General features: G+C 37.3%; 1 protein-coding gene across 6 annotated transcripts in view; it reads left to right on the top strand.

The window, feature by feature from the left end:
* Positions 1–2,401: 2,401 nt before the first annotated feature.
* Positions 2,402–12,318, top strand: part of LOC125664655 (cholecystokinin receptor-like) — a 21,197-nt gene continuing 11,280 nt past the window's right edge. Inside the window, exons 1-4 of one of the 6 annotated variants that reach the window (XM_056154453.1) lie at positions 2,403–2,483; positions 2,982–3,079; positions 3,746–3,885; positions 4,009–4,194. Coding sequence is in view for 4 of the 6 variants with exons in the window: in XM_056154446.1 (XP_056010421.1) it covers positions 8,894–8,926 (33 nt within the window). In the remaining 2 variants the exon portion in view is untranslated. Of the gene's footprint in view, positions 2,484–2,981; positions 3,080–3,745; positions 3,886–4,008; positions 4,195–8,549; positions 8,927–12,318 lie in introns of those variants that run through there. The other 5 variants (XM_056154442.1, XM_056154446.1, XM_056154451.1 and 2 more) reach the window with 5 other exon arrangements.

Here is a 12,318-nt window from a genome sequence, read left to right as displayed (position 1 = left end):
TTTAGAAAAAAATCGGTTGGAGAACAAACAACAATTTGGTGGATGAGGGTATGTCAATTACATTGTACATGTCCGTGAGGCATTCAGTGTACATTGACTATTAGTGTATGTAAAAGTTTTAATATGATCCAAATGTTCAACATATGGAATTGCGGGGCATCAGAAAGTGGGGGAGACAGATGGGAAAGGGGGAGGTCAGACCAATTCAGATCTTGTAAAAAAGAAAAGTTCACATTTCGCTCCTCCAGTGACCACAGATATCGTAGTTGTGTTCGCTGCTACAATGTTACAGATATTGACGCAAGCTTCAAAGATCAGCTGCAAATAATTTGTTTTATTTCACCGACCCTCATGAATTTGTTATTTTTTCCTCATCCTCTCTCCTTTTTCAAAATTATTGGGGCGACATCTATTAGTTCCTTATTGAGATTGCATCTACTTAGACCGGCGTAAGTGGTGTACGTGTACATGTACATGCATCCACTTTATGTACATGTAAATGATATCATGACCTGTAGAGATTCATATAACATTACACGTATGCATTAATCATATAAGCAAAATCATCAAAATTCAGTTTGTTACTTTCGTTTTACATTTACATTGTAATATATGTGATATATGTGATATAGGGCTCACGGCGGGTGTGACCGGTCGACAGGGGGTGCTTACTCCTCCTAGGCACCCGATCCCAACTCTGGTGTGTCCGGGGTCCGTGTTTGCCCAACTATCTATTTTGTATTGCTTGTAGGAGTTATGAGATTGATCACTGTTCGTTATTTTCACCTTTCATTGTGCAAAGCCTTCTCTAGAATATTTTTTTTTCAGATAAAATGTAAAATTTAATTGCAAACCATATGTATCATATGTTATAATAGTTATAGTTTAGAATAGTTCAAATTATTATCCAAGGTTGTAAATATGCTCAAACTTCACATGTCTGACGATGATATAAAAATGTATAATTTTTCAAGATTTTAGTGGGGGGGGGGGTGTACTTGTTGTAGAGCTGATAGCTTCTAAAATAATACGTCAAAATATAATTTTCTTACTCAAATCCTTATTTTAAGATAATAATCTGTAAATTAAAACCAATTAATTCAAGGTTTAGTCCATAAAAATTAGGGAAACAACCAATATTGACGTCAAATGGTATTTCCTACAGTATTTCTTTTTTAAAACATGTTTGGGCTCACAAAGTGTACATTATTAAAATATTTATTCCAATTTATTAGAATAAATGATTATATATCATTAAATAAAGGGTATATAGTCTATGTTGCTTATCACAGCCCATTTGTTTGGGAAAATAATAATTATTAACAAAAATAAAGAAGGAGGAGTGCATTTTCCTTAATGTTGATGGGGTGCTTACTTTTGAGGAGCAATAACAATGTCAACATATATTTTTTTCAATGTCTATCTGTTACTGGAATACATATTTATCTTGTAAAGGCAATTCTGTCATGATTGAGTCCATTTTAGGCCGAGTATAGATCTACCTTACAAGAATTATATAGCCTATCAGGTGACGTAATGAATTCTGGTTTGAATGATATAAAGCATTCAGTTAGATTCCCTACCACTTACTCAAACACTTCAACACAGACAGAAAATTTCGTGTAAATTGGTGTCTGTCGTTTGTTTTCTTCATCTTTTATAAAACAGAAAAACCCACCTAAAATTCATTTCACGGTAAGTTATGAGATTGATCATTGTTCGTGATTTTCACCTTTCATGATTAAAATTTTCATAAAGCATGTCAAAACTAGATAAAATTTAATTGAATTAATTTAAAGAAAAACAACTGATGTCATATTCTAATGTCATTAGCATTGGTTGTTTGACGGATGAAGCCGGTTTCAGGAAAACACCACAATAAATGTCTCAGAAAACGCTCAAAAAGCGAAGTCAGTTATCTAAGTGTGGAAGTAACAAATCCAAATAGTTGATTTACATGTGACATAAATAGTTGTATTAGAATGTTTTGTGAATATTCCAAAAATCTTATTCTCATACAGACAAGATCCGACTTTCGTTTAATTGTATTCACAAAATTTGATGCTTGATTTTCAATTCGTAACTATAGTTTACTGATGAGTACATAAGAAGAGGTCACATAAGAGATGTTGACAATCATTTTACTCGTTGATAAAGCATTAATACCCACAGTCTTGGTACAATTATGACCGGTATAAAGTACATTTCATGTTTATAATCAAAATGTCTGTATGGTATAGCGTGTTCGATAGTTAAACACGGACGTATAATTAAACCAACATATCATTATAAAATGTAATCGCTATTTCCGTCAATGTGTAAACATGGTAAATAACACTCGAGTACTTAAAGATCAATTAGACTTTGGAAAGATATAGGAAATGACGAATACTAGTATTTTTGGCGTTAAAATTTTGATAGTATTTCCTGGTATATCGTTTTTCAACACGAGAGAGAAGAAACACCTTGTTCACCAACAAGTTGTAAGTATGGATTCTATTTGTTATCATTTTTTATCATGAATTTGTAGCGTGTATCCCTATTAATTATTAAAATGTGTCGGTTGAGATCCCTGAGATAACTTGCTGAGGATTCTAGCAATTCAATATATACATATAAATGATTGGAGTAATGTATTTACAATTTTATTAATCTCCCGGCTCTTGACTTGACTGGCGTGGCTCTGTTTGATTTCCGGCTAACTCGGCTCTTGGCTCAATCCGGCCTTCGTGGCTCGGCTCACTTTGGCTCCCGGCTCCCAGCTCTTATATCACGACTCAATTGGCTTGATTGATCTTTGGTTATTACAATTAATTAAAACAGAAAAGACATGTTCAGTCACGTCTGATTTTAGCAAAAGTGTGTGTGCGTGTGCGTGTGCGTGCGTGCGTGCGTTTTAAATCTTTTCACGAGACTATCACACTGAGAGTGATAGGGACTTGCTCTGGTTTTCTTAATGTTTAAAATTTTACACATTTCAGTGAAAAGCTGTCCCTCAAGCTATTTCCCTTGGTCTGAATGAATCGACACAGGTACTCCATACCTTGATACCATATCCTGAACCAACTACGAAGCAATGGTGATTGTCTCAATATTAGGCGTTGGAAATACCTCCACCCATTTTGTAAAATAATCATAAATAACAACTATATATCGATTGGCATTTCTGTTTAGGAAAGCTCGCCAACAATATTAAGAGCTATTCTCTATATTGGCATTCCGGGCCCCAGTGTTTGTATTGGAGCTCTTTTATTTTGGGTTAGTGACATGGAGCTGCAGCACACCTCACATATTTAATTTAATGTTACACATCTGTTTGCTATCTTTTAAAATATCTGTCTTATTTTGCTCAATATTTTCCCAGGTGCCCAGTCGTCTTGTGGTCATAGCAATAATCGAATAATCAAGGACTTTGCGCCTATTTAGAAATGGAATGACGGCTTGAAGTGTGATTTCTTTCTCATCTACCCATTTCCTGTATAATTTTTCATCTTGAATATCCAAGGATTGTCTTTGCGCCCACAGTGATTTCGACATAACACCACTGTAACTTAAATCGTTTTGTGTTGGTTTGGTACTACTTTTGAATTTGAGCTATATCTTTACAAGGTTTATCTTGTTATCATTCTCTTGCAAACATGCTAATGAAAGTTCGTCATGATCGCCATTTTGTTCACTACTAATGATGGCATTTTCATTTACAGAAACAGTCCGTACATGTTTTGATTCTTTTGGTCTTCTGTAGCCCGAGCATATTTCTCACAGCAAGGATCCTATTTACTCTTACTGCAGTGGTGTCTGCTGAGTCCATCAACACTTTTGTGTTGTGTATTGTCATGTCGTACATACTCAGAATTTCGATCCAACGAGCAAGCTGACCTTCTGGTGAGCCATCTCAATGAACCATGATCTGTATGAATAATGAAACTTCTCATATGCAAATAATGTCTTAACTGTTTAACAAAATAGCAAGTAGTTCCTTCTTAGTTACGCAATATTTTCTTTCAGACTTGCTTAGTGTCCTACTTGACTCTCTCAGAGTCTCTCTGTTTTTGGAAAAAGAAAAACTCCCGTAGCCATATTACTGTCATCGGTGTCGACAATGAAGGTCTGGTTAAAGTGTTGAAAAGCGAATTTGATCACTGACCAAATGTGCTTGTTGAAGGAAGATCCTCTGTCCATTGAAACTTCTTTGTGAGTTTGTGTAGTAGTTTGACTATTTCACTAAAATCTTTAACAAATCTCCGGTAATAACTACACAATCTGAGGAACGATCTTCCGTCTTTTAAAGAGGTTGGCTCAAGGTCAGAATTTGATGGCTTCTACTTTCTTTGGATCTGTAGCCACACCTGATTTGGAGCAATCGGATCACGCGCTCGTCCTTTTTTGTAAACGGTAAGAGGACTCGGACGTGGATCGGCGCAAATATTGCATCAAATCGATGTATTTCTTTGCCAGAAGCGCATGTGGGGATGAAGTTAAAAGGCGAGAACCGAATCCCTGCATAATGTGTTATTTACAATATTTTCAACACAAATTCAGATTTGCTATCATTAATGTCTTATTCATTATAATTCATAAACATAGAAGTGGAAATTTATAGTTGTAGAATACCTTAGATCTTAGATGCATTTGAAAGCCCGCGTTTCATATTGCAACGTACGATTATGTTACATTTACATTTGTGTACACATAGCAACTGACTCTGATGGCCAAATGTAACTACTCGGCTATTTCGGTTACGGAAAAGGACGAGCGCGTGATCCGATTGTCTGATGGCGTCATTCTATATACGAGGTAGTCTCGTGCAACCAGACGCTCCATAAATCTCCGACGAGCAAATCTTGGAATTGACTGTTTATGTCGGAGAGAATCAAACCGAACTAAATTAGCGCTACCATTATCAATTATCATGACGTGTCTTTACCAGACTTTCTGCTCGTCGAAGATTTGCGGAGACAGCCGAGTGTCTGGTTGAACGAGACTGTATATGAGGTTCATTTGCGGTTACGAAAATAGCCGAGTAGTTACGATTGATTGTACAGGAGTCTAATTCGCTACTATGGTTCCTTTGTAGATAGTCTGAACAACAAAAAATGAACCTGATAGGTACTGACTCTTTAGTGGTGACAAGCACTTTGCCAATTATATATACCTTTCTCAGATTTCAAAAAGTGTTCATCCCCTTCTATCAATCCAATACCAGCAGTTATTTGTTCTTTGTTAGAGGTGCACACATCGAAGCTCGTAACAATTTCTTATCTGAATGGTATGTGGACTGTAGCTGCTGTAGCAATGCGATAGCATCAAATATATCCTTTGTTTATGAGTTGAATGGGTGTTCCATCGATCCGTAATTCCATGACATTCATGTCAATGACACCTTTATTCTTTAGCCTAATCTAAGGATCACGTCTACTGAGAGATTCGTAACAATGGTCATTGTGTTGTATACGACATCATTGACCATAAACGGGGTACCATTTTCAACTGTCCATGCGTAATCAGAGGATTTGAATTTGCTTGCAGTATAATTTGTAACAATTTTAGTTGTGTTTCCTCGATTGGCTACTGGTATCAGCTTTTGTCTTTTTTTCTTATGGATAATAACGCGTAGGAATCTGATTCATGATAATGAAAACATAAACTTAATGGTCGCAATTTTATTTAAATTAAAGTCAAATAAACTCGTTTAAATATATTTGTCCTTTGGAATATAATATATGTTTTTCTTTAAATATATGCGGATTTAGCAAAACTATATTTCATTCCGTATAACGTATTTGCCGACTAACTAGACTCTAGGTTCGTACCTGGTCAATTTCTGGGTTTGGAGTGTGCTTAAAAATATATTTACAAACTATACTTATATATAATGGTTTCCTATTGATTAGACTAATGATTTTAGTGGCCTGCCAAAGTTTACAGATACTGCCTAACCTTACTTAGGTTGCAATCAAATATTTAATAATCACTACAATATTCAATTCATTGGGAGGTCTTAACTTTTAAATGAAATGTCAAGCCCTATCGCCCGCAGATGTGTGTTGCCTTGTTCAGGACGGATAGTATATACAACTTATCATTGGGTCAAATACTGTCTGTCTTGTTTCATACCGATTGTTGTTCTTCGTACAGTAATTTTGACAACGGACAACTCCGTTTATCTCATCAAGATATAGGGCTCACGGTGGGTGCGACCGGTAGACAGGGGATGCTTACTCCTCCTAGGCACCTGATCCCACCTCCGGTATATCCAGGGGTTCGTGTTTGCCTAAACTCTCTATTTGTATTGATTCATCTTTCATGCAATAGCCCTTAAGCCACTGTATTCACTGTAGATTGCCTTATTCAGGACGAAGAGTGAGCACAGTAACCTGGACGACGGTCTCTTAAGCCAGTGCAGACGTTAACTATAGCTAGCCTCTCTACTGAGGTCGGAATCTTCGTAGCAGGCCTTCTAGATATGTTAATCCGAAATGGCCTTCCAAATTCTCTCTCTAAACCGTTGAACGGGCGAGGAATTATACTTTATTCAATTTATCAAACTTACACTGTTTCTCCATCTTCTCTCCTCGACTGAATGCTATCAGCAATATTGACGAATGCTGATGCTCGGTATTTATACCATTTTTTCACGTTACATTAGTCAGACATTGATTAATAAAAGAATTCATTTGATTTGACATTAAAATTCCGGAATCATTACACTACCCATGCTTCCGAATGAATAAGTACTGAATTTAAAATAGTCTAATGCAATACAAAACAATTTCAAGTGCAGCGTATGTTAAAAAAAACTCCTGAGTACAACCCAAAGACAGCATGAACTCAAAATTCAACTTTCTCCCTCATCTCTTGAACTCAAATACCACCCTCACGAAACCGCTTAATTTGTCTGGTTACGAAAATCCTCTTCCTGACTTCTGTCTGAACACCAACATCAACCATGGATACCTTCCTCTTGCGACAGCCACGTTCGGCTTCCTTTGAAGCAACCTCCGACTTACTGGTAGAAAGAGGAATCTTGATTTGAGGAGCACACGGTTGAACAGGTGTCGTCTGTTTCCGGATGATTATACACTCCTATAACTGATCTTTAGTGATTATTAGACCATTAGATTCTACACAGACAACAAAGTTGTCCTTGGTTACATCAACAACAAAATCAGGTGATTCTATAACTATGTCAGTAACCTTGTCTACATAATTCTGCAGATTTCAACATCTGACCAGTAGGGTTATATACCATCCAATGAAATTCCTGCAGATCATGGCTCTAGAGGACTCAATTCATCGCTCCAGTTTGAAGACAATTGGCTAGCTGGACCAAAATTTCCTCTCACTCATTCTGAGCTGGAAACTGATGGAAAGCAGTATAACATTGTGAATCCTGATGAGGACAAGGAAGTTCGTGTTCATCTTAACAAAATAGAGGTTTCAGCCTCATGAAAGATGAAAATAACGAGCAGTGATCAATCTCATAACTCCTAAAAGCAATACGAAATAGAGAGTTGAGCAAACAGGAACCCCTGGATATACCAGAGGTGGGATCAGGTGACTAGGAGGAGTAAGCATCCCCTGTCGACCGGTCACACCCGCCGTGAGCCCTATATCTTGATCAAGTAAACGGAGTTATCCATAGTCAAAATCAGTGTGCCAAGAACGACCTAGCAATCGGTATGAAACACGTACGACATTTGACCCAATGATAGGTTGTATTTACAAACTAGATCGTTATAACAATGCAAAATGCTGACTTCAAACGAGACTGTTAAAACCCCTGCACCATCAACTTGTTTGTCACAAGCTCTTGCGTATCGAATCAATTGAGAGATATTTTATCATATGCAGGTGATAATGGAATATTGCTACATAAATATGGGAAGTTGACGATGGAGAAGCTGAAATCATCCCGTTTGTAGTAAAGTTAAGTTGTTAATTTGCCGTTAATATTTATTTTCAATAAAATATCGAAGTATGAAGCAGAAGTGGACGACTCTGTCGTGTCTTTTATTTCAAGTTTACAGGGGTATAGTCTAGTCAATCTATCAAAATTTAAGCCAAACCTCATGCAAATTGTTACAAAGTTAATTACCACTGAAAACAAAAACGTTTATATGTACAAATAACATATTAAAAATATACATTTCTATAATTTGCGGGGAAAGTTTGGGGGGGGGGGTAAATACTGGGTTTTCATTGAAAAATCGCGGAAATCTGGAAAAAATTTAATAACTAAATTAAATCAATGGGTATCAATTTATGCTGAGCTAAAATGAAAGGATTGAATGTGTGTGTGGGGGGGGGGGGGGGGATAATAACGTTATCAAATCAATTGGTAACAACTTTTTCTAACCCCAAATTACAGAATAGTATTTGTACAATTGAAATAATAACTTTACAACCAACATTGACGAATTTGGAGTGAATTTGTTTTTAAATCATGGGAATCGGGAAATATTTAATAACCATATCAAATCAATTGATATCAACTTATTTTGTAAGTTGATAACAGGATTTGATTTGTATAATTGATGTAAATAGTTTACAACATAAACATGAAAAAATTCTAATAGATATGGAATTAACATCCTTTTTTATTGTAAAGGACGGAATATTACAGATTTTCAAATCTAGGTTTCGTTTTCACTCTCATCATCAGATTCTGGAGTATTTCTTGAATTGGAGCAGTTGATTCCTCTACATTCTCCACATCCACCTGAACACGCTATGCCATTCTTTCGACAGCTACATTTCTTATTGTCGCAGTCCCTTTTACAATTGCAGTGGATGGTTTTCAACAGGAAGTCGGGTGCAGGTTGTTTAGACATTTCAATAGATAGGAGTTTGCCAGTTTTCAGAATCCAACCCCATTCAGTAGGATCGAGATATGCAACTGTTTTGCCTTTCCAGTACTGACACTGTAAGTAAACTCGCATTGAGTGAAACATTGCAGCATTAGACGTTGGTGGAAGTGACTGCACTTGGACCAAAGCATGCCTCTTAACTGACATTGTTTTAGTCGTAAACTTTCTCCACCTGAGAATGTCTAAACCCTTCAGAGGTGCCCCACCATACAAGCTGACTAATACTTCCTTTCCCGCCTTGATAATATCTTCTTTGCTAGCATTTTCTTGCAGAAATACAACTCCTTGCGATTTTAGATAAATATCATTCATTATCTTTTTCAAGGCAGCAGGTTTTCCAATGTCATGCAAACGACTAGTTGTGTCACACCCTGTTAAAGCATTAATAAAAAGGAGTTGACGACAACCATCAATTGCAAGAACTGACTGTGCTTTAGATATATCCCAAACTCTGTGGTTTTTCATTGACATTTGTTTGTCTGAGGTGAAAAAATGTTGTGTCTGCCTTCTTTATCATAATGGCACAGCAGAACCAGCAAATCAGTGTCTTCTCCATATACTACCACTGTGTAATCGTCTGCCTTATCAAACAGCTGTCTGACATATCAACAAATCTGCATCACCCTCACTTTGTATGGCTTCAATATTGCTTTCCTGTAGTTTCGTACATGTTCAACAAAGCGTTGCTTATTTGATTAATTCAAAAGAAACGTTTCCTTCTTTATTCTCAGTGGCAAATTCTCAGTAAATGTTATTGTATTTGTTTGAATTTCTTTGCTGCGTCTCATGTGAATCACATCTTTAGTTGACGTACCGATGTAACCATCCATAACAATGATGGTATTTTGAAAAGGCCTTTTGACATGATCAACATATTTTGAGCAAATATGGGAAAACGTCTGGCCTTTGAACCATGGTTATCAATGCAGTAAAGATCCTCCATCGATAACATTCACCACATTTGTTGTGGGACGTTCTTTAGCATGACAGTCACTTGTACTCCATATAGCTTCAACAAGCGTGGCTTTTGCTGCCTGCTTTAAAAGATCATTTGATTCAAACATTGATGACGGAAAGTTTGAAAGTTCATATTGAAACAACTCAACTGTTGTGTTCAGTGTTTCTGATCCAACGGCTGTCAACCTCTGAAACATGAGTTGAGGATCAATCAGTGAGAACTGTGTGACATTTGTGTTCGATGTTCGTTTTATATCAAGAGGAACCACTTTATCTTTCTTTTTTAATGAAATTTATTAGGCCAATTGTCCAGCTACAGACTGTACGAGTATAATTGTATCGCTTTTACTCTTTGCAGCATCTGCATTTGCGTCATCGTCTCCAATCATTCCGGTTTCAATGTTACGCAAAGTCTTGTCATGTAAGACAAACGGGTCCCTATCTTTCAAGAAGTCGCGCAATACATTGATATCTTTCTTGTCTTTTTCCATTCTTGATCTGGACATATCGACATGCAGGTCACTTGTTTGGTATCCTGTGTCAGTAAATGTTTGCAACGCTTAATTGTATTCTGCTAATGTTGACATAGACAAAGTCATTGCGCCCTCTGAGCTTCCCCCATTCCTCTTCCATGTGTTAATACACTCGTAGATTTCACGCTTCTCATCAATACCTGCTCTATAATTAAATCACTAGACAAACCTGACCAATACCGATCGCTTCTACGTAAAATATGGTTTCCCTTCATGAAATGGTTATATACCTCTGGGTGGATTTTGTCTAGGTCCTGCATTTGAGATAGATACAAATACACAGATTTAGCATACAGATTTGTGACCTGCAGCTGCAAAATATGGCAACATTCCCTGCAATGTCGATAGATGAAGCTTCCAATCGCCTGTCCTTTCTACAACCAAGAAGCGTTTCAAAATGGCAACCATCTCAATAAATAACAGCCATAATTTTAATGTTCGAGATTGTTTGATTTCATTTGTTTTATCTTGAATGCAGTGAAAACAGGTTCATCAATAGCTTGCTGAACAGAAATGCCCTTCGAGCATAGACGGCTGTATAACTCATCTGCTTTGTCTGAAATGGGATTCGCCTCCTTAAAGTCACTTTCAACTTCATCACACTGATTCAAACCAAATATATGTTCATTCAGCATGGATTGTAGTGCAGTGTTTAAAAGCATCATTGCTCGAACTGCATGGGAAACTGCCTTCCCGCTTAACATATGACTAACAGCGTTTGGGGCATATCTAGTATTTCTCTAAGCCCAGAGCCTGACATAATTCTTCCCGGTCCTGGTCTTGGCTATTACGACCCGAAAAAGGAACTTACCCTACAGTGTGATTCTTCTGAAACTTGACTAGGTGTGGTACTTCTGCAAACAGGAAAATGATAGCATTCACCAGCAGAGCCCTTGTAGACACAGAGACAAAATATACCTAAGTAGAGAAAGAACTCGCCGTTGTGTTTGGACTAGAAAGGTTCCATCAATATCCCTATGGACAAGACGTAACAGTAAAAAAAACAAAAAACGCTGCACACAGCACCCAAACGTTTCACATATGAGTAGAAAGGTGTCTACGTCGAGCACATGGGAGCATATTCTGGCCAGAAATGAAAAGACACTTAAGTCGCATGAAGTTCCAGCCAAACCTTGGGGGAAAATTGCTTGTGATATTTTTTTTTTATACATCTGATGGCTATACGGTGGCTGTACATTACTTTTCGAACTTCTGGGACGTTGACCACCTTTCCCGTTCGACATCGAAAACAGTTATCAAGAAACTAAAAGCACATTTTGCGAGATATGGGATTCCGAGTTCACTTGTCAGTGACAACGGACCGCAGTTTGCTGAGTTCGCTCATCCATGGGAGTTTAAACGTCATGAGCTCTCCAAAGCACCCATAAAGCAATAGAAAAGCAGAGCAAGCCATAACAAGAGGCCCATGGGCCACATTGCTCACCTGAGTCACCTTGGTCCATATCAGAAGACTTTCTATATATATTTGCATGTAAAACTTTAGTCCTTATTATGGCCCCAACCTACCCCAGGGTCCTCGGAGGTCATAGTTTTTGCAAACTTGAATCTACACTATGTCAGAAAGCTTTCATGTAAATGTCAACTTCTTTGGCCCAATGGTTCTTGAGAAGAAGATATTTAAAGATTTTTCCTATATATTTGTATGTAAAACTTTGATCCCCCTTCTGGTCCCATCCTACCCCCAGGGGCCATGATTTGAAGAAACTTGAATCTGCACTATGTCAGAAAGCTTTCATGTAAATATCAGCTTTTCTGGCTCAGTGGTTCTTGAGAGGAAGATTTTTAAAGATTTTTCCTATATATTTGTATGTAAAACTTTGATCCCCCCTTGTGGCCCCATCCGACCCCCGGGGGCCAGGATTTTAACAATTTAAAATCTGCACTATATCAGAAAGCTTTCATATAAATCTCAGCTTTTCTGGCTCAGTGGTTCTTGA

The sequence above is a fragment of the Ostrea edulis genome, chromosome 1 (genome assembly GCF_947568905.1).
Source record: "Ostrea edulis chromosome 1, xbOstEdul1.1, whole genome shotgun sequence".
In the NCBI taxonomy this organism is placed as follows: Eukaryota; Metazoa; Mollusca; class Bivalvia; order Ostreida; family Ostreidae; genus Ostrea; species Ostrea edulis.
This window is presented reverse-complemented; position numbering and strand designations above follow the sequence as displayed.